The sequence below is a fragment of the Bubalus bubalis genome, chromosome 5, assembly GCF_019923935.1.
Source record: "Bubalus bubalis isolate 160015118507 breed Murrah chromosome 5, NDDB_SH_1, whole genome shotgun sequence".
Lineage (NCBI taxonomy): Eukaryota > Metazoa > Chordata > Mammalia > Artiodactyla > Bovidae > Bubalus > Bubalus bubalis.
The window spans coordinates 34,315,533-34,342,754 of NC_059161.1; the positions used below are offsets into that span (position 1 = coordinate 34,315,533).

The 27,222-nt window shown below is 42.0% G+C and overlaps 1 protein-coding gene across 1 annotated transcript in view; it reads right to left on the reverse strand.

Moving 5' to 3' along the window:
- The window catches only part of DNAJC11 (DnaJ heat shock protein family (Hsp40) member C11), a 70,049-nt gene extending 43,179 nt beyond the window's left edge, over positions 1–26,870 (reverse strand). Inside the window, exons 1-2 of the mRNA XM_006044241.4 lie at positions 26,718–26,870; positions 2,574–2,703 (exon numbers count right to left, since the gene is read on the reverse strand). Of these exons, the coding sequence (XP_006044303.1) occupies positions 2,574–2,703; positions 26,718–26,789 (202 nt within the window). The 5' untranslated portion in view covers positions 26,790–26,870. The remainder of the gene's footprint in view (positions 1–2,573; positions 2,704–26,717) is intronic.
- Between the last annotated feature and the right edge of the window lie 352 nt (positions 26,871–27,222).

The window sequence follows — 27,222 nt, forward strand, 5'->3', positions numbered from 1 at the left end:
ATGTTGCATTTTTCATGTCCGAGCTACCTTGTGAGGGGTGCTGACTCTGTATCATTAAAGGACAGTTGTTTTTAAAAGACTGTCCTAAGTTTCTGTCACCGTCTATAGAGTACCTTGGCTTGAGACAGCAAATTCCAGTTTCTAATAAAGCCTAATGTAAACCTAAGGACAGGCTCCGACGGGAAAAATCTGTCTTATTTACCCTATAGAATTTCACTAACTCCTACAACCAACTATGTAAGAAATTTTTTTTTTGCACCTCTCTTCTTTATTTATAAATCAGTTAAAAAGGCACAAACACCTGTCACTACGGTGTCAGCCATGTCACCTAAAGTGCATCAGGAAAAGATTGTTCAATAAGAATGAGAGGGACTTTACTGGCAGTCCAGTGGTTAGGACTCCACACTTCTACTGCAGGGAGCCCAAGTTTGATACCTGGTTGGAGAACTAAGATCCTGCATGCTGCATGGTGTGGTGAAAAAATTAAATAAATAAACATTTTAAAACACTACATTAAAAAAACTAAAAGGACGGTAGCTAACTGATTCTGAACATCTGTACAGCTATTTCTATTGGGCCAACTTCTGTTCAAGACCTTTGAATCTCCCCATTCTTCCCTACCCTGGCCCCTGAGAATTCCCATATATTTCTAGGTCTAATTAAAAAATGATGTAAATGACACTGTGCTGTGCTATGCTTAGTCACTCAGTAGCGTCCAACTCTTTGTGACCCTATGGACTGTAGCCTGCCAGGCTCCTCTGTCCTTAGGGATTCTCCAGGCAAGAATACTGAAATAGGTTGCCATGCCCTCCTCCAGGGAATCTTCCCAACCCAGGGATTGAAGCCAGGTCTCCTGCATTGCAGGTGAATTCTTTACCATCTGAGCCACAAGGGAAGCCCCAAAATACTAGAGTGGGTACCCTATCCCTTCTCCAGGGGAACTTCCCAACCCAGGAATCGAACTGGGGTCTCCTACACTGCAGGTAGATTCTTTACCAGCTGGGCTATCAGGGAAGCCCTGTAAATGACTCTTGGTTTAATCGTTGGTTAAGTCGCGAAGTCATGTCCGACTCATGTGATCCCATGGACTGTAGCATGCCAGGCTCCTCTGTCCATGGGATTCTCCAGGCAAGAATACTGGAGTGGGTTGCCTTTTCCTTCTCCAGGGGATCTTCCTGACCCAGGAATCAAACCTGGGTCTCCTCATTGCAGGCAGATGATTTACCAGCTGAGCTATGAGGGAAGCCCATGTAAAGACTCTATCCATATTCAAATATAACAGGGAAGAAAGAAATGCTGACCATTGTAAAACCTGGGAGCTAAACTTCTTGAGCTAATCTCTAGGATTTAAGAAGGAATTATTTATTCACCACCTCAGTCTCCCTTCAGGCCAAATACTGGGGCCAGGCCTGCTGCTACAACATGTTCACAAGCATTGGTAGGCTTTTCTGCTAACTCTTCCCCAAATCTCCCAAACAACACAGTCCAGCTATGAGAGTAATTCAAACAACCAAATACAAGAAAAGGAACAAGCTATATTCAGACCAGACAAACAGCCCGAACAGTTACATCTGGTGAAGACACAGGCTGATTATACACACCTGTGTGCCACAGTCTCAGTTTTACTGGTCATTAAAATCTAACTTTTTGGTAAAACTATAGTGAAATACAGCAAAGTGCTTTTATGTCCACAATGAGAAATCTTTATTTCATAAAGAAAATCTAATTTTTGGTCTGTTTAATTAAGGAGCAAATCACCAAGTGGCTCTGGAATGAATAACTTACTTTACTTGGCATATATCCTAAGAGTGAGATCACACTGTTTTAACTTTAATTTTAAAAATTGTGGTTATAATATACACAACATGAAACTGATCATTTAAAGCATGTGTAAGTGCACAATTCACTGTGTTAAATATATCACTATGCTGTATCACCATCGCCACAATCTACTAGAACTGTCTCATCCTCTCAAACAGAAATTGTACCTACGAGTGATTTTACTATTTCATAAGCAAATATATTATACACTTTTCTTTCTGAAATATATGAGGTAAGTATAAAAATCTGAATTACTTGAGTCTATTTCCTATTATGCTTTTTAACATCATTTTCTTCCTTTTGTTAGAACCTTTCCTTAACTGAATGCTACAGAACCAAGAAAATCACTTTCAGATGGAAAAAATGTTCTTTGTATCTTCTCAAAAGAAAAGAGAGAACAAAGTAAGCTTGTCTGTAGCGATCAGCCTTTCAGGTTTAAGAGTTCCCTTTAGAAGAAAACGAGGAAACGATTTAAAACTGGAGTATTCCCCTGGAATTCAGATCCGGGACTATTACTTCACCTGCGGTCTCATTTTCTATTTACTGGACACATATTGATTTCCAAAGCAAAATACTACTCTTTCAAAGGACCCTGTCAGTAAAAAGCACTAAACTAACTGCCTCTTTTATGTACCTCGAAGGACTCTCTTTTTCTATCCTCTACAAATCAAACCTCTTAAAAATCGAGTGTCTGCTACAAGACACTGCTGTTTCTACACTGGTGCTCCTACAGAGCCAAGCGCCACACTGACCTTCATAAGCCTGGTGAACAAGGTTAAACAGCCGCTCGGCCTGCGATTTGAGCTCTGGGTCTCTGTGCTTGTCGGGGTGGTAAAGCATGCACAGCCGCCGGTAGGCCGCTTTTAGCTCTTCGCAAGAGGCCTGCAGGAAGAAAAATCCAATTAGAAGACAGTCGATGTGACTTAAATATTATCGTGATCAGAATCAGCCTTGAAATGTGAAGCTATCAGCCACGTTCCAACATGTCTGCTGTCTACATGCAGGATATAATGAAGTTATGCTTTATTACTTCAATAAGGCCTCTTTTTTCCAGTTAATAAAGCGATCAATTATGTACATCGAAAGCAACTGTGTTTTGCTGGGAACTGCTGCTATCAGAGAGAATGAAAGCATGTGTCCCCACCCTGGTTCTCTGCGCTCTGAGTGGAAATGAGAATCTTCACAGAGACCTGCTTGCTCTTTAACCCAAGTCATTCAAAGTCGATCGTGCCAAGGTATTCTCAACAGAGACTGTTCAGAAGGGGAGAAGAGCTATAAACCGTTAGAAAGAAATGCCATCCATGTACTCAGTCTTCAGACAAAGGAAACTCAGTGAATATTCATCCTTAAAAAAATCAAAGACATCAACTTGTCAAATCAACACATTTCTATTCAACTGCTAATTCTAAAAGGAGGCACACAAGGCAGGCAAAAATGCTTCCCTATCTGTAGTAAAAACAAGCCTCCCCACCCACAGCACCCAAAGGCTCAACACACACAACCCTCCAACTCCTCCTTATTTATTTATTGGCTGCCCCAGGTCTTAGTTGTAGCACTGGGAACTTTGATCTTTGTGGTGGCATGTGGGATCTAGTTCCCTGACCAGGAATTGAACCTGGGCCCCCTACCCTGTGACCCGGGTTCAATTCCTGGGTCAGGAAGATCCCTTGGAGAAGGGAATGGCTCCCACTCCAGTAGTCTTGCCTGGAGAATTCCATGGACAGAGGAGCCTGGAGGGCTACAGTGCATGGGATCACAAAGAGCTGGACACGACTTGAGTGACTAATACTTTACCTTTCCCCTGCACTGGGAGCACAGAGTCTTAGCCACTGGACCACCAGGGAAGTCCCTCTCCAATCTTTTAAGTAATCAGTTTGAGGGGAGAAGGTGCCATTAGAAGAGCACAGATGACACAGAGTGCAGGCGGGCTCTGGGTGTGTTTTAACAACGCAGAAGGGAGGGAGGAGGAGGGCTGACAGAAATCCACTTTGTCCTCTGCCTGCCTCACAGCCACCAAGAACTTCTCAGAAAGAGGCTTCACTGGAGGCTCTACAAACACCATGCCATCTCTTGCGCCACCTCGCTGGCTGGGCCCTCAGGTGTACTCTGGGAAAGTACAATGTCTGATTTTATATCAACCTCCGGGACCTTTTTAGTCTATCATAGGTGATACCAAATGTGTAGCTTTGTCAAATGATTTGTTTTTCATTGGAATATAATTGCATTACAACGCTGTGTCAGTTTCTGCTATACAGCAACATGAATCAGCTATGTTGTTCTTTAGTTGCTATGTCTTGCTGGACTATTTTCGACCCCATGTACTGTAGCATGCCAGGCTTCCCTATCCTTCTCTGTCTCCCGAAGTTTGCTCATATTCATAACCATTGAGTTGGTGATGCTATCTAACCATCTCATCCTCTGCTCCCCTCCTTCTCCTCCTGCCCTTAATCTTTCCCAGCATCAGCGTCTTTTCCAGTGAGATGGCTCTTCGCATCAGATGGCCAAAATATTGGAGGTTCAGCTTCAGCACCAGTCCTTGCAATGAATATTCAGGGTTGATTTCCTTTAGGATTGACTGGTCTGCTCTTGCAGTCCAAGGGACTCTCCAGAATTTTCTCCAGCACCACAATTTGAAAGCATCAATTCTTTATCTCTCAGCCTTCTTTATGGTCCAACTCCCATATCCATATGTATATACATATGTCCCCTCCCTCTTGAGCCTCCCTCCCACCTACACCCCATCCCACCCCTCTCAGCCATCATCGAGCTAAGCTCCCAGTGCTATACAGCAGCTTCTTGCTAGTTATCTATTTAACACACAGTAATGTATATACACGTCAGTGCTTCTCTCCCTATCTGTACCATCCTCTCCTCCCCTCCTCCCTTTCCACAAGTCTGTTCTCTGAGTCTCTATTCCTGCTCTGCAAATAGGTTCATCAGTACCATTTCTCCTAGATTCCATATATATGCAGTAGTATATGACTTTTTTTCCCTCTTTCTGACTTAGTTTGCTCTGTATGAGTCTCTAAATTCATCCACATCTCTACAAATGACTTTATTTTGTTCCTTTTCATGGCTGAGTAATATTCCATTGCATATATCTATCACATCTTCTTTATCCATTCATCTGTTGATGGACATCTAGGTTGTCCAGGTGATTTGTCAAGTAAAGAACATATTTTTTGGGGAGGCAACCCCACCATTTTGACAACAGAAGCAAATTCTGGGTCACTGACAACATGCCAGAGGGGCCTGAAAAGCCAGCCCTCCAGGTGGAGGATGGGACCAGGTCCACAGTGAGGATGCTGAGGAAGGACGGGAGGTCTGGGCCCCGGAACACAGGAAAGCAGTCACAGGGGTGTGACGAATCAAGGCATCAGGGTTACAAGGGAAGACGTCAAACTGAGTTTTTCTGTAATTTCCACTGTTTTTCAATATCTTCCAATTCCAGGAGTAATGAGTGCTTCCGTTGTTATTGTTGAGTCACTAAGTCAAGTCCGACTCTTAGAATCCCATGGACTGTAGCTCGCCAGGCTCCTTTGCCCATGGGATTCTCCAGGCAAGAATACTGGAGTGAGCAGCCATTTCCTTCTCCAGGGGATCTTCCCAACCCAGAGATTGAACTTGTGTCTCCTACATTAGCAGGTAGATTCTTTACCACCGAGCCACCAGGGAAGCCCTTAAGAACAGAGGCTTCAGGCAAATGAACTTTCTGACCCTTGGCTTTCTCACCTGCTAGAGCAGATGACAACCATGCTCAGGGGTGGTGTGGGAATAAAATGAGACAGTGACCACAGTGCTTCTTATGGTACATGGCAACAACCTATTCTCTATAGCTCTTCTAAAATCTTTTCTTCACGCTGTAGACAACAGTACCTCTCTCACACCTATTTTGAGGAGTAAACAGTATGTGTACAAGCTCTTAACAGTGCCTTGCACGTGAGAGGAATTTAATCATTATAGCTGTCATTAATGCCACAATTCAGCTTTGATACCCTTTTGGCAGCAGGAATACGGAAACTGGGATAATTACAGCCCTTGTGGGAAGAAGACAGGAGCATTCATTCATGAAGTGGCCCATGTTTGTGAAAATTTACTGAGCTGCATGCCCATGATGCAGACTCTTTTATGCAAATGTTCTATTTCAATAAGAACACAAGACTCCAGGGACTTCCCTGGTGGTCCAGTGGATAAGACTCTGGGCTTCTATTGCAGGGGGCTTGGGTTTGATCCCTGGTCAAGGAACTAAGATCCTGCATGCCCTGCCTGCAGTGTGGCCCAAAACAAAACAAGACTCCATGGAAGACAGGGGCCTCAATGCTCCCATCTCTGCGGTTCCCCTTTCTTTTTCCCACCGTAAGCCTCTTTCTATACTTATATCAATTAATTATACAACACATTCCTTGCCACACTTACCAAGATGCCACTTGCACCAAGCTTCAATGTTTTAAGCAAATAAAGAACAGCTAACCAGTGGCAAATTCAACGTCTTTTCCAGATAGGTTTACTTATGTGATGATGTAACAGGGGCTTGTTCCTTCCTGAGGAGCCAAAATGAATTAGTCCCTTTCTGCAAATTTTAATTGTTCTTTCCAGCATCTCATAAAAATTACAAGTGCAGGATTAGACAGATTTGACTGACTTTAGGTTAGACTGCTATTTCCTGGTTGTAAAAAGTAAACTAGAAGACAAGGGAATAGAGTACCTAGTTCACAATACCTTCTTTAGTCATATTAATAAATGGCTTAACGTGCTATTGATTAAGTAATAGAAACAAGAAGTTTCATTTTTAATAAATATCACATTCAATAAAAGGTTAGATTGAGCCTTTTATCATAACTAAATAGCTAAGGTCACTGGTTCGATATTTCATAAATGATAAACTCTTTCACTATCATAAAAATACTGATATCAGGACTTCCCTGGCAGTCCAGTGGTTAAGACTCTGTGTTTCCAATGCAGGGGGCATGGGTTCAACCTCTAATTGGAGAACTAAGATCACACATGCCACTTGGCATGACCAAAAAATGAATAAAATAAAAATGCTGATATCATTTCAAAATATGTGATAACATTAAAAATGATACCTCAAATTATGTACTTATTCCTAAAATTGTATATAAAATTAAGTGATGTATCATGCTGTAAATCTGAAAAGTTTCATCATCTCAATTATCTAGTTATAATTTTAATGGAAAGTAAATCTAATATAAATTCAATCTTTATATATCATAAAATTCATAGTGAAAAGATCCCTAGAGACCTGTAGAGTTTAGTGGTCTGTTAAAACTGTTGGATTAGATGCTGTACAATACAAAAACGCAATAAAGCACAAAAAAGAAATTCAAGACAAACATAGTAAAAAGTTTATATGTCTCTATTTATGCAGATGTCGTCTATGTAGAAAATCATAAAGAGTCTATCAGAAAACCTACTAAGTGATTTTAGCAAGGTCATGGGATACAGGATCAATAAACATCAATTTATTTCTATATATTAAAAACTGAGACTTGGTATCACTGACAAACATGAACTACTTAGGGATAAACTTATGACCTGTACACTGAAAGCTACAATGCACTGCGACAGAAATGACAGAAGGCCGAAAATAACGGCACAATAAGCTACCTTCATGTACCAGAAAATTCAGTATCATTCAGATGTCAAATTTCCCCCTACAGATTCAATGCAATCCAATCAGAATTCCAGTACGCAATCCAATCAGAATTCCAGTAGGCTTTTTTTTGGGTAGAAACTGACAAGATAATTCTAAAATTTATATGGAAAAACAATATGGAGCAAGAAGAAATTTTACTTTCCAGTTATTTTACTAACCAAAATAACTTTGAGGAAGAACTGGAGGACTTACAATACTGGACTTTAACACTGCTCTGGTAATCAAGACAGCGTGCTACCAGTAAAAAAACAGACACACACAAATCAGTGGACCAGAAGTGAGTCCACAAACAGACCCCCATGTATGTGGTCAGGTGTGCAATATGAGGTAATGCAAAGCAGAAAAGACAGTTCTTCAATAAATGACGATAGAAGAAAGGAATATTCACATGTGGAAAAACGAACCTTGACCTTTACTGTGAGACACTGGACCTGCCTGGTGAAATGAAAGGACACCAGACAGTAACTCAAAGCCACATGAAGAAATTAAGATCTCAGAAAAGGAAATACACGGGCAATTATAAAAGCTAGTATTATTATAAAAATGATTTGTAACTCCGTATCTTGTCTTCTCAATGATTTCAGACACTACCACATTAAAAAAAAAAGATTAATCTAAAAGGTAGTCTTATTGTAGCTCCAGCTTATAACTTCATGTTTTGTTTCTACATAATTTAAGAGACTAATGCATTCTAAAAAATAATCCCTAGTTTATTTTTTAGACACACAATATGTAAAAATGTAATTTTATGACATCAATAACTGAAAGAGGTAGCACAGAGTTGCAAAATAAAAGTTTTGGTACATTATTCAAGCTAAACTGGAATAAGTTCAAATTAGAGTATTACAACTTTAGGATGTTAAATGTAATCAAAGGAGTTAAATGTGACCACAAAGGAAATAGTTATAGCATATACATGAAAGGATATGAGAGGTGAATTAAAATATTTCACTACAAAAAATCAGCTTAACACAAAAGACAATAATGTGGGACATGAGACAAAAAAAACAAAACCACCAAAACAGTGCACAGAAAACAAGTAGCAAAAATATTCTTTCTTATAAGTAATTACTTTAAACATCAATAGATTAAACTCTCTAATCAAAGACAAAGAACGGCAGAACAGATAAAAACACATGACCACCTGTATACTACCAATGAGAGACTCAACTGAGATCCAAAACAAACAGGTAGAGAGTTGAAGGATGGAAACAGACATTCCTTGCAACCACTGTAGTAACCAAAAGAGAGCAAAGCTATTAATATCAGACAATACAGACATGAAATCAGAAAAGGTTATAAGACACAAAGAAAGACATCCAATAATAATAAAAGGTTCAGTGCAGCAAGAAGACAGAATAACTATAAACTTCAGTTTCAGCATCAGTCCTTCCAGTGAATATTCAGAGTTGGTTTTCTTTAGGATTGAAAGTTTGATCTCCCTGTTGTCCAAGGGAGTCTTCTCCAACACCACAGTTTGAAGGCATCAATTCTTCAGCACTCAGCCTTCTTTATGGTCAAACTTTCACATCCATACATGACTACTGGAAAAACCATAGGTTTGATATATGGACCTTCGTAGGCAAAGTGATGTTCTGCTTTTTAATATGCTGTCTAGGTTTGTCATCATTTTCCTTCCAAGGAACAAGTTTTGTTTAATTTCATGACTGCAGTTGGCATTCACAGTGATTTTGGAGCCCGAGAAAATAAAATTTGTCATTGCTTCCACTTTTCCCCCTTCTGTTTGTCACGAAATCAGACACTATGATCTTAGTTTTTTGAATGTGGAATTTCAAGTCAGCTTTTTCACTCTCCTCTTTCACCCTCATCAAGAGGCTCTTTAGTTCCTCTTCACTTTCTACCATACACACTTCTATATGTAAAATAGATAGCTAAAAAGAACCTATTGTATAGCACAGGGAACTCTATTCACTACTCTATAATGACCTATATGGGAATAGAATCTAAAAAAAAAGGTGAATATGTGCGTATGTATGACTGATCCACTTTGCCATACAGCAGAAACTAATACAGCACTGTAAATCAACTATGGGCTTCCCTGGTGGCTTAGCGGTAAAGAATCTGCCTGCAGTGCAGGAGACTTGCAGCAGATGTGGGTTCTATCCCCGGGTAAGGAGGATCCCTGGAGGAGGAATGTTAACCCACTCCAATATTCTTGCCTGGAAAATCCACTGACAGAGGAGCCTGGCAGGCTACGGTCCATGGGGTTGCAAAGGAGTCAGACACAACTCAACAACTCCACAACAAACAACAAAATCAACTATACTCTAATAAAAATAAATTTAAAAAATAAAAGGAAAAAACGAGAGGAAAAGAAAAGCTAAAATCAAAAATGGCAGAAGGAAATCATAAAGATTAGAGTAGGGATAAATGAAATAAAGAATGGATATGCAATAGAAATAAAATGAAAGTTGGTTATTCAGAAAGATTACAAAAATCAACAAACCTTTGGCTAGACTGAAGGCAAAAAAGAGAGAAGATTCCAATGACTATGAAATGAAAGTGGAGCTATTACTGTTCATTCTATAGAAACAGAAAATAGTTCATAAGAGAGCACTATGAATAATTGTACACCAAAAAAAATGAAAACAGATGAAATGGACAAATTACTAGAAATACAAAACCTACTGATCAAATCATGAGGAAGTAGAAAATCTGCATAAACCCATAACTAATAAAGAGATTGAAAGTGAAAGTCGCTCAGTCATATTCATGAAATTCTCCAGGCCAGAATACTGGAGTAGGTAGCCTTTCCCTTCTCCAGGGGATCTTCCCAACAAAGGGATCGAACCCAGATCCCCCACATTGCAGGCAGATTCTTTACCAGCTGAGCCACAAGGGAAGCCAAGGAGACTGAATTAGCAATCAAAACCTCTTGACAAAGAAATGCCCTGGACCTGATGGATTCACTGGTGAATTCTTCCAGACATTTAAAGAACTAATAGCAATCTTCAACTATTCCAGAATATTGAAGAAGAGGGGACACTTCCAAACTCATGCTATGAGGGCACTATTACCCTGATGCCAAAGGCAAACAAGGACTCCACAAAAAAGAAAAAAACCTACAGACCAGAATCCTTTATGAACAGTGATGTAAAAATCCTCAACAGTATACCAGGAGCGTTCAGCAGCATATTAAAAGGATAAACATTACAACCAAGCAGGATTAATTCTTAGAATGAAATGACAGTTCCATGTATGAAAACTGATCAATACAATACATCATATTCAAAGAAACCCCATACGATCATCTCAATAGATGCAGAAAAAGCACTGACAAAACTCAATACCCTCTTGTGATAAAAACACTCAGCAAACTAGAAACAGATGGAAACTAAAAGAAACAAAAGCCATAAAGAGGCTTTTACAAACTGAGGAAGAAAACTCAAAGCTAACATCATATTCAATGGTAAAAGACTGAAAGTTTTTTCCCTGAGATCAGGAAAAAGGGAAAAACGTCTCTTCTTACCACTTCTATTCAACATAGTACTACTGCAGGTCCTAGCCAGAGCAATTAGGTAAGAAAAAGAAATAAAAAATATCCAAATTGGAAAGGAAGAAGTAAAATTATCTGTTTACAGATGATACAATCATATATAGAAAACTCTATAAAAATTCCACATACACAAAAACCTTGTTAAAACTAACAAATGAGTTCAGCAAAATTGCAAGCTACAAAGGCAACACTCAAAAATTAGCTGCATTTCTATACATGAACAATAAACCATCTGAAAAGGAAATGAAGAAAACAGGTCCATTTACAATAGCATAAAAAACAAATAAACAAAACTTAAGAATTAGCCAGGGAGGTAAAAAAGGCTTACAAGAAATAAAGATGACATAAATAAATGAAAAAGATATTTTATGTCAAGTGTCTTTGGAAAACTTTGGATTGGAAAACAATATTACTAAAATGTCAATAATATGCAAAGCAACTAACAAAATCAATGTAATCTCTATTAAAATACCAATGACATTTTTTACAGAAATAGAAAAGTCCACTCTAAAATTTACATGAATCTCAAGGGATCCCAAAAGCCAAAGCAATCTTGAAAAAAGACAAAGATGGAGGACTCATACTTCCCTATTTCAAAATTTACAACAAAGCTACAGTTACCAAAACGATACTGGCATAAAGACAGACATATAGACCAACAGAATAGAATAGAGAGCCCAGAAGTAAACCCTCAAACAAACGATCAAATTATTTTTGACAAGTGTGCCAAGACTACTCAACAGGGAAGGGGTAGGCTTGTCAACAAATGGTACCAGGATAACAGAATATCCACATGAAGAGTGAAGACCATTACCTAACACCATATAAAAAAATTAATGCAACCGATTTTTGTATGTTGACTTTGTATCCTACAATTTTGGCTAATCCACCCAAACTTGATTAAAGATTTAAACATAAGAGCTGAAACTTTAAAACTCTTAGAAGAAAACAGACCAAAAGCTTTAAGACATTGGATTTGGTGACAATTTCTCAGATGTAACATCAAAGATTTTGGAGCCCCAAAAAATAAAGTCTGACACTGTTTCCCCATCTATTTGCCATGAAGTGATGGGACTAGGTGCCATGATCTTCGTTTTCTGAATGTTGAGCTTTAAGCCAACTTTTTCACTCTCCTCTTTCACTTTCATCAAGAGGCTTTTTAGTTCCTCTTCACTTTCTGCCATAAGGGTGGTGTCATCTGCCTATCTGAGGTTATTGATATTTCTCCTGGCAATCTTGATTCCAGCTTGTGCTTCTTCCAGCCCAGTGTTTCTCATGATGTACTCTGCATATAAGTTCAATAAGCAGGGTGACAATATACAAACTTGATGTACTCCTTTTCCTATTTGGAACCAGTCTGTTGTTCCATGTCCAGTTCTAACTGTTGCTTCCTGACCTGCATATCACTGTAGATGGTGACTGCAGCCATGAAATTAAAAGATGCTTACTCCTTGGAAGGCAAGTTATGACCAACCTAGATAGCATATTCAAAAGCAGAGACATTACTTTGCCAACAAAGGTCCATCTAGTCAAGGCTATGGTTTTTCCTGTGGTCATGTATCGATGTGCGAGTTGGACTGTGAAGAAAGCTGGAGCACCGAAGAATTGATGCTTTTGAACTGTGGTGTTGGAGAAGACTCCTGAGAGTCCCTTGGACTGCAAGGAGATCCAACCAGTCCGTTCTAAAGGAGATTAGTCCTGGGTGTTCTTTGGAAGGAATGTTGCTAAAGCTGAAACTCCAGTACTTTGGCCACCTCGTGCGAAGAGCTGACTCATTGGAAAAAACCCTGATGCTGGGAGGGACTGGGGGCAGGAGGAAAAGGGGATGACAGAGGATGAGATGGCTGGATGGCATCACCGACTCGATGGACATGAGTTTGAGTGAACTTCAGGAGTTGGTGATGGACAGGGAGGCCTGGCGTGCTGAGATTCATGGGGTCGCAAAGAGTTGGAAACGACTGAGCGACTGAACCGAACTGAACTGGACATCTGAGATACAGGCAACAAAAGAAAGGAAAGAGAGATAAACTGGACTTCATCAAAATTAAGAACTTTTGTGAATCAAAGAATACTATCAAGAAAGTAGAAAAACAATCTGAAGAATGGGAAAAAACAGCTGCAGATGGTATATATGATGAGAGATTAATAACTAGCATATATAAAGAATTCCTAAAACTCAAAAAAAAAATCTGATTCAAATATGACAAAGGACTTAATACATCAAAGAAGATATATTAATGGCTAAAAGCATACGAAAAGATGCTCAGTATCACTAACCACTAGGGAAAAACAAATCAAAGCCACAATGAGACATCACTCCATACCCATTAGGCTGGCTACCATTCAAAACAAAACAAAAACAGGAAAAAAATAAGTGTTGGCAAAGATGCAGAGAAACTGGAACCCATGTGCACTGCTAGGGGGAATGTAAGATGGTAGAGCTTTTATGGGAAATACATGGCAGTTCCTCAAAAACATCAAAAACAGATTTACCATACAATCCAGAAATTCCACTTCTGGGTAAATACTCAAAAGAACTGAAAGCAGGGTTTTGAACAGATATTTGTACACTTATACTCAGAGCAGCATTATTCACAGCAGCTAAAACATGGAAGCAGCCCAATGCCCATCAACAGATAAATCGATAAGCAAAATGTGGCATATAAAGACAATGGATATTATTCAGTCTTAAAAAGGCAGGAAATCCTGACATGCTGCAATAAGGATGAACCTTGAGAACATTATGCTAAGTGAAATAAACAAGTCACAGAAAAAGAAATACTGTACACGTTTACTTACGTAAGGTACCTAGAAGTAGTCAAAATCATAGACATAAAGTAGAATGGTGGCAGTCAGAGGCTGGTGGAAAGGGAGGTCAGGAGTTACTGTTTAATAGGGATAGTTTGAGTTCTGCAAAATGAAGAGTGTATGAGATGTAAACGGTGGCAGGTGCATAACAAAATGTAAGCATTTAACATTGCAGAACTGTATACTTAAAAATGACTAAGAAAAAAATTTGCACAGAATTTTATGTGTATCTTACAAGTTAAAAAGTTGGAAACAATCCAATCCTTTACAACCTGGTTTGGAAACTTTTAGGACCCTCTTTAACCTATGATTTCCTTTAGTATGGGGGTCTTTTACTCCTCAATCCACTCTGTTAGTTATCTGATTGACCCTTTTTACCTGTATTCTCACATCTTTTGAGAAAATTTTCTCATATTAATTGTTTAATAATGTCTTCTCCTTCATTTTACTTTATTTAATGCCTAAAAAATTTGATCTTCCAATTTTTAAAATTTATTTTGTGGATATTTCCTCATCTTTAACTTCCAGTTTTTTATTTATCTTCTTTTTAAGTTCCAAGAACTCCTTCTTTTTTTATGTAGTATTTCTTTTCGATGAATCACCTTGCTGTTATTTCTTACATGCAGTATCTTATCTGTCTGAAGGCAGTCTAGTTCCCAAACTCCTTGCATTGTCTGCTTCCTTCTAGTTTCTCCTTGCTGTCAGCATGATCTCTCAGACTTCCTCTGGAGGCTTCCCTCAAACATCTGATGTTCTTTGACAGCTGATTTACACTTCATAGTAAGACACTAATAGGCTATTTGGAAGCTCTGTATGTGTGAACAGGCCTTGTCATCTGATGAGGTTCTTTCTGAAATGGCTGGAAGGGAACCTAGAAGTTTCAATTGGCAGTCTTTTCTCTTTATAGGCTAGTTCCTTGAGGGAAGAGCCCAGGAATAAGGGGAAAAAAGCTAGAAGCCTCACCATGCAGGGTGCAAACACTTATGTTTCCCTGCTTTTGTTAGGGAGCCACTCTCACCCTCTACTGTCTATGTCTAAGCTCCAGAGTCTTTCTGGCTCAATTTCTCCAGGGAATAATCCTCCTGTCTTCTGGCCGGGTGGGCTAACAGATTTTCATCTGTCAGAGCTGAATACTATCATTAAAAAGGAAAACAAACAAACAAAAAAAAACTTTGCCAATCTGGTAGAGAAAAAGCAAAACAACAAACAAACAAAAAACAGCCTTGTTTCAACCTGCATTTGTTAATTTACAAGTGAGGGTGAAAATTTTTCCAATCCTTTATTTGCATTTCAGATTTCTTCTACTTGTTTCCTTTGTATTGTTTCCCTATTGGGGTATTCATTTTTTTTTTCCCCTTTTAAAGCCAAGAGTTCCTTATATATGTTGGAAATGTGATTCTGTACCAAATATAGACTCCTTTTAAGTCTTTAAAAAAGGTTTTAGAGATGTTTCTCATTTTTGTAAAATCAAACCTATCCATGCTCTTTTCTGATTTCTGCTGTGGTATCGTGCTTAGAAAAGTCTCCTGATAACAATTTCATTGTATTTGCTTCCCTTAGATAATAAAGGCACAGAAGACACTGCTCCATTTTTACTTTAATTTCTAGTGACAGACACCATCTCTGCATTCAAAGTGACAGCACAGAGTCAAAGAGTATATGGTCACTCTGCTTTTATTTCCTATCTTCAATTAGCAAAGTCAGCTACAGCATGTGGGGACATTAGTAAGGCTATCCATTGGACAGGCTACGTCAATGGTTCTTAAGTGTGGTGTGGGGCCCCTAGGAGTTCCTGAGACCCTTTCAGGGGGTCCACAGGTCAAAACTATTTTCATAATAATACTCAGGTGTTATCTGCCTTTTCCTCATCCTCTCATAAGCATTGTTATGCAGCCGCCAAGTTGTATCTGACTTTTTGTGACCCTATGGACTGCAGTGCACCAGGCTCCCCTGTCCCTCACCATCTCCCGGAGTTTGCTCAAGTTCATGTCCATTGAATCAGTGATGCCATCCAACCGTCTCATCCTCTGTTGCCCCCTTCTCCTTCTCTCTCAATAAGCACACAGTGGGATTTTCCTGAGGTAATATGAGGTGGGATGATACCACTGCTCTGATGGTTAATGAAATGTGTACTTGTACACTTTCTTGCTTTCTAGAAGCTTGTAAGGTGGTAGCTTTCATAAACACAAGTTTTCAGAGATCACCTCAATTGATTCTCAGTGTACTATCCTTCGTTCTGCCTGCAAACTCATTATTGTCCAATACATAGTTATTTTGAAATCCATAAGTTTTTCTCATGGTTATACTGAAATATAAGTACATTTTGTGTCTTATTGTTAAATATTGATAGCTATAACCCACATAAACAAAAGCTCTTTGGGGCCCTCAATAATTTAAGAATGTAAACAGGCCCCGACATTAAAAAGTTTGAGAACTGCTGCGTTGGTGATACTGTGGTGACAAACAACCCCCAGATTCCAAAAGTTTATTTCTCCCTCACGCTACATGTCCATCTTGGGCCAGCTAGTTCTCTGCTTGGCAATGTCCTCAGGTCCCAGGTGGACAAAACAGACCCTTTGGAACCACCGCCAATCATGGAGGCAGAGGGAAGAGCATAAGACTCGGGCTCACCTGCCCTTTAAGTGCCCCAGCCTGAGCAGCACACACATCCCTTCCACTCACGCCATTGGCTAGAGCTGGTCATGTGACCGCACTTAACCACCAGGGGACTAGGAAGTGCAGCCCCTCCCTAGTTAAGAGCCAATAATGTTTGGTGTACAGCACATCTAACTAGTACAATGATATTTCATTCAATACTTTGAAGACTCGTTAGAGTATACAAGCAACAACTTAAGTGATACCTCAGACCTTCACTTTAAGAAAAGTAAAGCTGGACTTCCCTGGTGGTCCAATGGTTAAGAATATACCTGCTAATGCAGGGGACACAGGTTCAATCCCTGGTCCAGGAAGGTTCCACATGCCTCAGAGTAACTAAGCCTGTGAGCCACAACTACTGAGCCTGTGCATTCTAGAGCCCATGCTCAACAAGAGAAACCACTGCAATGAGAAGCCTGTACACCACAACTAGAGAGTAACCTCCCGCTTGTAACAACTAGAGAAAGCCTGCACAGCAACGAAGATCCATAAATAAATAAGTACAAATTAAAAAAAGTAAAACTACCAGGCTTTTTATTGCTGAAGCCTATAAATTTCAAGCTCAAACTTCCAGGCTATATCTATATTACTGTATCTCAGCAGCAAAACCTCCACAAACTATGTTCTTTTGGATTGTGGGAAGTCTGCCTAATTACCGCAATTGGAGATTCATGACTGCCCATATGCTCCACGACAATCTGATCGAAATAAACTGCATCAGCTAATAAAAGGCTGTAATTTTTTATGATACTTGGTGCTCACAGAATTTAAAGGAAAAGGCAGATTTCAGAGCTAATTAACAGCAAGACAGCATGGGTACTTTGTGCTGAGCGAGAGCCGCTTCACGAAGAGAAAGGGCGCTAGAATACGTGGTGTCGTTGAGTAGATTCTGATCACACTGAGAGACTAGCTTGTGTGAAGGTTCCTGCACAGTCTGCAGCTTCAGAAGACCAGAAAACTGCCCTCCGCATGGCCCTACCCTCTTCTGATGCCACTTTCCCTGCTCAGCACAGTCTTCTACTCTTTTTGTTTACTTATGGGGACATCTTTGGAGGCTCTGGAAATAAGTTCCTGCACATGGGGGTTCATCCACAAATAAAAGACCCTGACAATGTATATGGGACTTCCCAGGTGGCTCAATGGTAAAGAACCCACCTGTCAATGCAGGAGACACAGGAGGCGTGGGTTTGATCCCTGGGTCAGGAAGATCCCCTGGAGGAGAGCATGGCAGCCCACTCCGGAAAATCCCTATGGACAGAGGAGCCTTGAGGGTAAAGTTGAACACAAATGAATGACAGAATGCTACTAAGTAGGTGGACTCACCCTCAAGTGTGATACAGACTGTCCTAGCATTTCAAATAGAACAGGATTTCAAGAGAAACTAACCAATGCCTATGGTAAAAATTCAGCTCTATTTAACTGACAAAAGGAAAAAGAACTGTTAAAAAATAAATCTAATCCATCTGAAGCTTTCTACAAATACCATTACTGGTGCTAGTACAAAAGATGATAAATACGTAACCTTTTCTCATCGCAATAAAGAAACGTAAGAGAAAGATGATCAATATCTGCTGGATGAAAAAGGACAAGCCCTGCGAGGAAAGGTGTTCCTTCCTCTTCTCTCACGGCATCCAGTCTTGAACTGAGTCTCCACAGGTCTTGGCTTAAACCGGGGCCCCAGCTATGAATTTGCACTCATCCTCTGCTCCCTGACTTTAAGCAATTTTCCTAAAAGAAAGTTGAGATTTACCAAACTGAAAATTGTCAAAGTGCTTCCAATACATTCCTCTAGGATGACCTGCCACCAAAACTGCAACATGTTCCTCAATACAGGTGTCCCACAAAGTAAAATGCACCTGGACAAAGTGAGTATGGCATTAGCAAATATTTCGTCATTTCAAACCACCACGTTAACTGAATGTCAACTCTGCTCTAAGTACCCCAAGAGATACAGAAGAAGTACATCATCCCTGCCCTCAAAGAGATTATAAACTAAGTGCGTGTGTCCATTCCCTAAAACTCCCCACACATGGATTTAACTAAACAGTAACGAAGACACGGGACTTCCCTGATTGTCCAGTGGTTAAGACTTCGCCTTCCAACACAGAGGGTGCACGTTTGACCTCCAGTCAGGGAGCTAAGATCCCACATGCTTCACCCAAAAACACATTAAAACAGAAACGATATTGTAACAAATTCAAAAAGACTTTAAAAATGGTCCACATTAAAAAAAAAAAAAAGACTTAAGTTCAGCGCTGTCAGAATGGAAAGAAAACTTCATGGAGCCAGTAGTGTTGAAATAATGCAAAAGGTAGACTGAATTTGTTTCAGTATCGACAACAGGCTGGGGCATTTCAGGGGAAAAGAGTGCCCCGAGGAAACAGGTGAGACAGAACACTGACAAACTGGCCTTCTTAAAGGCAAAGAAGAAGGCAGGAAGTAGGCAAGAAATTAACGCAGACATCCACCCGCCTGCTCATTCACTTGGCAAACATCTGACAGGTATGTGTCATGCGCCCACAGTGCTAGGAACCCAATGGCGAGCCAGGCAACCACGGTGCCTGACCCCACATGGAGTCTGCTTTGCAGTGGAAGAAAACAGAACATCAGCACAAAGTGGGCAGAAAACATAGAAAACATCTAATTTGTAAGGGGCTTTAAAAACAGAGCCAAGAATTTGACCTTTACCCAATAAAAAATAGGACATGACAAAAGACTTCTGGCTAGAGAAACGTGATCAGTACCGTGTTAATATTAACTGGTACAGCTTGACTGAAACTGACAAAAGGTGAAAACAGAAAGACCTGAAGAAAATAGAAACGAGGGGGTCAAAGTCAGCTGGAGTGGAGAGGATTCATGGACTGAGTACCTGTGGGGAACCTGAAAAGGGACTCAATACTACTTGGAGAAGAAAAATCAAAGAGCATCCGAGGCTTTTCACTGGGATGCACAGGTGAGCATGAAACTGGGAGGCAGCCAGGCATAGGAGGCAAGTGATCCGAGCATGTAATCGTGATCCGAGCATGTAATCGTAACGGCCAGAAGGCAGAGATGCAGGGTCAGAGCAAAGCTAACAAAGTGCTATCACCAGTATTTCGTCCATTTGAATACTCATAAAATGCCTGGAGACTGGCGTTAGAACCCCCGTATTTCAGATTAAAACAGTGAATATCTAAAAGGTTAACTAAGTGGCTTGTCTGAGATGGAGAAATTTACCTGATTATGTATCCCTGACCCAAAAGCTGACTAGAAATTGGAACTCGTGTAGCCTGGCTCAAACCAAACTTTGGTTGGCAGACATTTACAAGAAGGAGAGACAAACTACAGAGAGGGGACATTTATACTAACCTGTCAAAGGACTCATCCGAATTCTGTGAAGAACTCCTACAAATCAGTGAGAGCACTCCTTATTAACTTTTATGCTCATGATACTAATAAAAATATACTGGCATTTACTTTACATAATAATGTGCCCATTACTATGCTAAGCACTTACATGCATTCTCGATTAATTCTCCCAACAGCACTACAACAGTAAAATTATCCCCTGGATTTTATGGATGAAGAAACAGGTTCAGAGAGGTTAAGGAACTTAGCCCAGGTGGCTAGAAAGTCAAACTTGGACTAGACTTCAAAGGCTTTGCTCTTTAAGCCACTGACCTCTTCTGAAACTCCATCTTCACCTTTGGCCTTTTCAAATAATCATCAACACACTCACAGGTGCCTCACATGCCAGGTACAAGGTGAGTGATCCTAGCTGTCCCTCCCTAACGCCCACCTTTGTTGCGTATGGAGATCAGACGCACACATTCTATTTCTCATGATTTTGGAAGTCAGCTGCCTACCACCATTTTATTTAGGACCTTTCCATTTTCAGAAGGTGGGCTTCAGAGAGAAAAAATCAAATCATGAATGCATCAGAAAGGCTAAACAGGAGGTTGAGCAAACAATTCCAAGATTCTACAATTAGGAATAACCTTAGAAAACTTACATAGGTTCTCCTTAACACAGAAGGAAAAAACTTACAATTTACCCCCAAGATGGCATTGTAACTTCAAAAACAGGACTAGGGAATTGGTAAGAACAGGAACTCTAAATACTGGGGGGGAAAAAAAGGCAGGGCCTTTTTTCACCTTTAAGGTTTGTGGGGCTGAGGGGGGTCCCATCCTTCAGGACAAATCCCTTCCTGACAACAACATGTGAGAACTGGGCCAAAGGAGCAGAAATTCTGATTCTTGATTAAAGGTCATTCCAAGGGCTCAGGAGAGACTTTCCTACCACTGTACAACTCTGTCTTCATTTCTCTTCCTGGTTATGTCTGTATGTTTATTTGGTGCCTCTGAGACATAAGAGTGAATAAAAAGGCCAGCATCTGAGGGCCATGAGCTCAAGTTCCTTCCTGGGTCAAAACTCATGCTTCAGATCCTCTCTTGCATCAAGGGTTCGGCTTCTTTCCCCTACATGCCTGACCTTATACTGTCTGTGGTCCGTGTCCACCTGCTACATCCTGCCCACTCGATGCCCACATGATTCTTGTGGTTTGATGTCTGCTAGCATTTTACTACTGAGGAATGTTCTGGCCGCAGCAAACCCGGGTGGGAACACAGTGCACTCACTGCAGGCAGAAGTGGTTCCAAAAGCCCGAGAGCCAAGCAGCCCGCAGCCGTCAGACCACAAGAGCTTCCGCAAAGGAGCGTGACCCATACAACGCAGGGGCCACGGAAGCAGTAACATTCCCAGTGGTCTTTCTTTGTTTCTTTTGGACGGTGCCCCCTTTTAAACATTTCTTCTATTTTGTCTTCTCATCTCTGTTAGCTGTCTTAAATCCTCTCTTTGAACATGGTAGGGTGTAAATAAAATACTCGAGTGAAATTAAAACGAAAGTTTAATGAAAGTAAACTCTAAAATTCCATAGCCAAGCAAAACATGTGGCTTGTGTGTCCCATGGTTTCCTCTCCATTGTTTTACTGAACTCACAGCAAATAGAAAAGCTTACAACTGAATTCCCTTTAAGAAAAAAACAAAAGAGAAGAGAGAGGTAGTTTGGTCAATAATGTAGAACCAGAGCATTAAAATTTCAAGAACCAATTGTTTGAAATGCCCAAAGCAGAAAGGTAGTAACTAGCTTAAGGTTCATTAAAGAAAACAATTTCAAAATTCAGCCTCGCAGTGTTTGCTAATCACAGTATGAGGTGACACTGGAACTTGAGGGATACCCTAATGGCCCCCTCCTCACCTCAGGAAGACCCCCCAAAAGCTCCACCGGTCACCGTCCTGACCGCCAGCGCTGTCATGCTGTCGCTGGAGCAGAACCTCTGCCAGGCCCTGCCCTCTCTGCCTGGTCCCTTCAAAGATGACCGCTCACAACAACTTGATCTGTGGGTCCCACTCTGCTTCTAACCCAGACGCCGTCTCTTTAAATCACCCCATGGCTCTGCACCCCACTCCCAAGCTTAGCCCAGCTGCTGGGGACCACTCCTCCCGCCACCCAAGTCAAATGCATGACCTTGCGGGAAGAGTTCAGATAACTGTCTTCTGAAGAGAATAAACTTAGTAATTTGAACAGAAAGAAGAAAGCTTTGGGAATTTAGAACCTAATGCTTAGCATAAAATCTTAAATTATGCTTAGCACTATTTTTTTTTTATTACTACAACAGTAAACTGAGCCTGGATGAGACAGACCAAAGTCTTCTGTGTACATGGATGTCTTTTTAAAACATGCAAAACCTCATGTTTATCAAAATCCAAGAAGTAGTAACAATAAACATTATTAATCAAATACCTACTTATGCGTCAGGTACTTTATACATAGCCTCACGCTCCAATATACAACACCCTGGCTCAGAGCGAGTACTTCGTATTAATACATTTTTATCTGTTACCTACATTTCAAGAAAAGCTCCCAAAAAAACAGAGAGCAAAAAGGTTCAACGACTAGCTACCTAGAGGCACACACTTCCGGGGGTAAAACTGGGATTCGAACACAGGATGGTCTGGCTGCATATCAGTAAAGGAGACTCTGAGGTTGAATGACGTGTTCAAGGTCACCCTTGGGGGCCTGAGTGGCCTGAAAGCCCTGCTCTTAAGGACTATGCTCCTCTTCACTGACAGGCAGCCTTAGGAATGTGACCATTGGGCTAAGTCAGGTTTCTGGACAACCAAGGCTCACACTACTTGCTCAGCACAAGCGGGTTCGCTGTTGTGACTATCAGACTTTGAACCTAAGGCAGCAAATGGAAAACTCATTAAAGGAAACCTTTGTAGACTCACCTTCACATCCCTCATTAAGACTAATCACCTGCCCATCAGGTTAGATAAGTACCTCAGGGCTTTAGGTACCTACGTGCGCCCTGGCTTACCACCCTTTTACATTCAATTTCTGTGGATGGCCCTGCCACCTTGGTTGGGGGTTAGGTGACTGTCCCCCAAGGTCAATCTTGGCTGTGACGGGTAGACCTTCCTCTTTTGCTCTAGCCTTTTCGTCTGCAGTCCAAACTCAGATTTTTCAGCCCCAACTCTGTGACTGTAACCTGCAGCCAGAGTAACCCAGACAACCAAAAACTGTGGAGAGGATGAGATGCCCTACACCAGGGAAGGAATGAAAATGCAGGGACTTTGGGAAAACTTTCCATTTAGGTGATGATTTTGCACTTCTAGTTTCATGGCTACTTTGGAAGGAAGGATGAAGATTCCAGAACACTGACCTCCATATGTGGGCTACAAGAAAAGACATTTCTACTTGAGTTTGTTTTTATTTAATGGCCGGTTTTTTTTTTTTTTTTTTAACAAAAGTATCTACAACTTGAAAAGGAGATTGGCTCCTTTAAGGCTAAAATTGATTGGGACCAGAGATCTTACAACAGGTTATAAACGTTGCTGACTGACATACATAAAAATGAAACTCTTTCAACTACAACACTGGTTAAAGTAGGAGTTAAACTCAATTATTTAGGAATAAATTAGGTTTAAAATGTGTCAATTATAATGTCGATAAAAAGTATGTACATCAAGAAAATTTCACTAATTCTTCAGGAATCCTTTCTCCAAATAAATTTTGGAAAATCATCTCAGAAATCTCTGATCAGAGTTTGGGCCTCTGATGGTGCATCTGGCTAAGTAAACCAGAGATGCCAATCCAGTTTCAATATGCCTAGTTAATGATAAATTATTCCCTCCCCTCAATGTGTGGCAGGCAGATAACTGCTCCACTCTGCAGACAGACAATGAAGGAACACTAGAGAAAGGGAATTAGTAAAGATCATCGAAGTTTTATCTAGCTGCCTGCTTCACTCTCTGGGATACAATTTAAAGAGGGGATATTTTAAAGTTTAAACATGGCAAGGGAGATTCTTAAGCAGATTTCAGACATTTCTGTATTACTCCATTTGTTATCATCATGTATCATGCTTATAAATTTAAAACTTTATTAATTAGAGTTCCCTGGTTTGGGTTCAGCTTGCTTCCATCTGAGATTCTTGGCAGAAAGTCACGAACCTCCTGAACATGAGACTTCTGAAAACGCTCTGGGGTGCTGGTGGGAAGAGGACCTTGCCTCCTAGTTACACTTCAATGCCATCAAGCTGTAGACCCTGAAACATCAACGGGGTTATTACCTTCTTTTGACCACACATGTAAGATAAAGATTACTTCTATTTTCTTCTCTAATTCTTCAGCTAAATCATGGTCTTTCAACTTCGGGTTGATTTCTAATTTCACCAAAAAATCTTAGTTAAAATCAAGTCCAGAGATCACTCTCCGAGCTTCTTTTCTAATGGAACCTGGAAAATCACACCACAGAGGATGGTGTTCTATACTGAGTTTGTTAGCAGCAGCAACACAAAATGACTTAAGCCAGAGGACTTGTTTCACAGGACTTTCACCTACAGCCAGAAATGTGGGAGGTGACTTCACTGTTCCGGAGAAGTGACATTTCTAAAGAAATACTTCTTTGACTTTCACCCATCAGTCTAATAACAATGACAAGTCCCAACATTCTGGCAATTTCAAGGTATACCTCTGACAAATATTTACCTAGGACTTCAGCCAAGCTTATTACTCTAGACCTTTTTGATCATTTGCAGCCACCTAAGATTCCAGGCAATGGCACCCTACTCCAGTACTCTTGCCTGGAAAATCCCATGGACAGAGGAGCCTGGTAGGCTGCAGTCCATGGGGTCGCTAGGAGTCGGACACGACTGAGCGACTTCCCTTTCACTTTTCACTTTCATGCACTGGAGAAGGAAATGGCAACCCACTCCAGTGTTCTTGCCTGGAGAATCCCAGGGACGGGGGAGCCTGGTGGGCTGCCGTCTATGGGGTCGCACAGAGTAGGACACGACTGAAGCGACTTAGCAGGAGCAGCAGCAGCAAGATTCCAGGGGCTTTCTAGGTGGCGCTAGTGGTAAAGAACCCAACTGCCAAAGCAGATGTAGAAGTGGGTTTGATCTCTGGGTGGGGAAGATCCCCTGGAGGAGGGTATGGCAACCTACTCCAGTATTCTTGCCTGGAGAATCCCATGGATAGAGGAGTCTGGTGGGCTACGGCCCACAGGGTTGCAAAGAGTCGGACACGACTGAAGTGACTTGGCATGCAAGATTCAGTGAACAGGTATTAGTATCTTTCCCCAGGCAAACTATAAATGAGTGGTAAGAAAGGCTGATTTCAGAAAAGCTGTTTTCATTTACCACTTTACTTCTAAGAACTGGAGAAAAAGAATAACGAGCCAGACAGCTCCATTCAAAGGCAAAGAAACAGAGGCCAAAGAAGCCTCACCAATGACTCGTTCCAAGAATCTCTAGGTGACCCTATTGCAGCCTAACAAGATCTGAAATTCACCAAAATATTTCACTGGATGTTTCCACGGTAAATAGTGACTAACACATTTAAGGAATTCCCATGTGGAGTGCCCAAAGAGTCCAGCAGCTCTGGAGTCTGAGGAGTGGTAAGCCAGGCAGTACAGCACAGAGGTCAAGAACTGGGGCTTCAGAGTCAGACTGCCCAGGGGTGAATCTAGGCTCTTGCAATTCCTAGTGGTGTGGCTTTGGGCAAGTTACTTAATCTCTCTATACTTCAGTTTCCTCAGATATCAATCAAGAACTCTCTGAATGCCTACCTTAAAGGCTAATAAGGTAATTAAGTGCAATAACATAAAAGTGAAGTGTCCATTCAGCACTGTGGCCCTGCACAAAGTGAGCACTCACAGAACATTAGCTATTATTAACACCACGCAGACCTGAGCTCACTGACATAACAGCCTGATCAGTTTTGCCAAGGACAGCCAAATGAGGCTACTTCTGATCAATGGAAAATCTGAGCCAGAATCAGAGATCCTATGGCCGGGCTGGGAAGACCCTACCTAGCAGTTTAGAGAGAAAGAGTTCACTTCATGAACATGACCTGACCTTGGAAGCCTCTCTGCCCTTCACGCTGACCTCAAATGTACTTGCCAACAAGAAAGGAAATTTAATTGGAACCCCACTATGTTCAGGACACCATGTGAGGCTCTCTAGGTGTTATCTTTCAATCTGTGAGGAAACGAGAGATAAGCACTTGGCGTCTGGAAACCCGGATTGCAAGTGGTGGCGTCAACTCTTCTTCGCTTATTCCTGAGTTTATTCCTAACCTGGGCCTCCGAATGGAGGCTATTTGTCCAGGAGACTCTTTCTTCAATTTCTGGAAGCCGCTCAGGAAGAAGGAGGACACAAGACACGTGCCTCTGAGCCTGGACTCACTTCAGAGGCGGGATGTCCCCGTGGAAGACTTGGGGACCGGACAGACCCCTGGGGAGGTTCCCTGGTGGCTTTGACCTTGGCCCCTGGGACTCCGTTTCCCATCCTGCCGGCTGCGGTACGATGACACAGCCCCTCGGCCTAGGCGGGTGTGTGAGCCGAGTGTGGCAACTGGTCCTGGAGGACTTGGATTCCCCACTCCACCTTCACCTCGGGACCCTGTTTCCCCCTGGGGGCGCGGGGCCCTCTGGCTTTGCCTGGACACAGTGCAAGCGGCAAACCGGCCTCGGAGAGCTGGGAGAGAGGCCCGATAGGATACCCCCGGCGCAAGGGTCAGGGCGGTGGGGACAGTCTGGCCGGCCAGCGATCGCGCACGTCAGCCGGGGTCACGCGGCCTCCCCGCCAGGGTCCGGCCGCCCGAGGAGGGTACGGGGCGGTCGCTGCCAGCCCGGCCCCGCCTGAACGACCTGGCCCGGCCTCGGTCCGGACGGCGGCCCGCCGCAGGCCTCACCTCCCTGCGCACGTTCAGCAACGAGTAATAGTCTTCATTGTCCAGCTCCTCCTCGCTCAAGGCCGTCGCCATCTTCGCAACCTTTCACCCCGCCAAACCGGCAAGGCCGTGCTCAAGAGGGACTGACGGTCCGCGGCTCAGATAGCGCGGGCCGGCGAGGCTGCCCCACAGCGGCCCCTGGCGGCCTGGAGTCGCGCCGCCTCCGCGCAGCCCGGAAGGAGCGCCTGCGCCCTGCTCCCCGGCGCGGCCGAGGGCGGGCCCAGTCCCTCCACGTGTTGCCCGGGGACCTAAAGCCGAGCCTGGGGACCCTGGGGCTGTGCCTTGGCTAGAGACAGCGAGTTTGCGGTCACTTCCGGGGGTTGTCACGTCTGGACGCCGGGGAGACACACCTTTGCGACACCCTCTGTCTCCCCCGCCGGCGTCCAGTGTGGGGCACATCCGAATCCCAAATATAGCCTCAACAGGGCTACGTGGCCATCTCCCCACCTCCACCCTTACCCCGGTT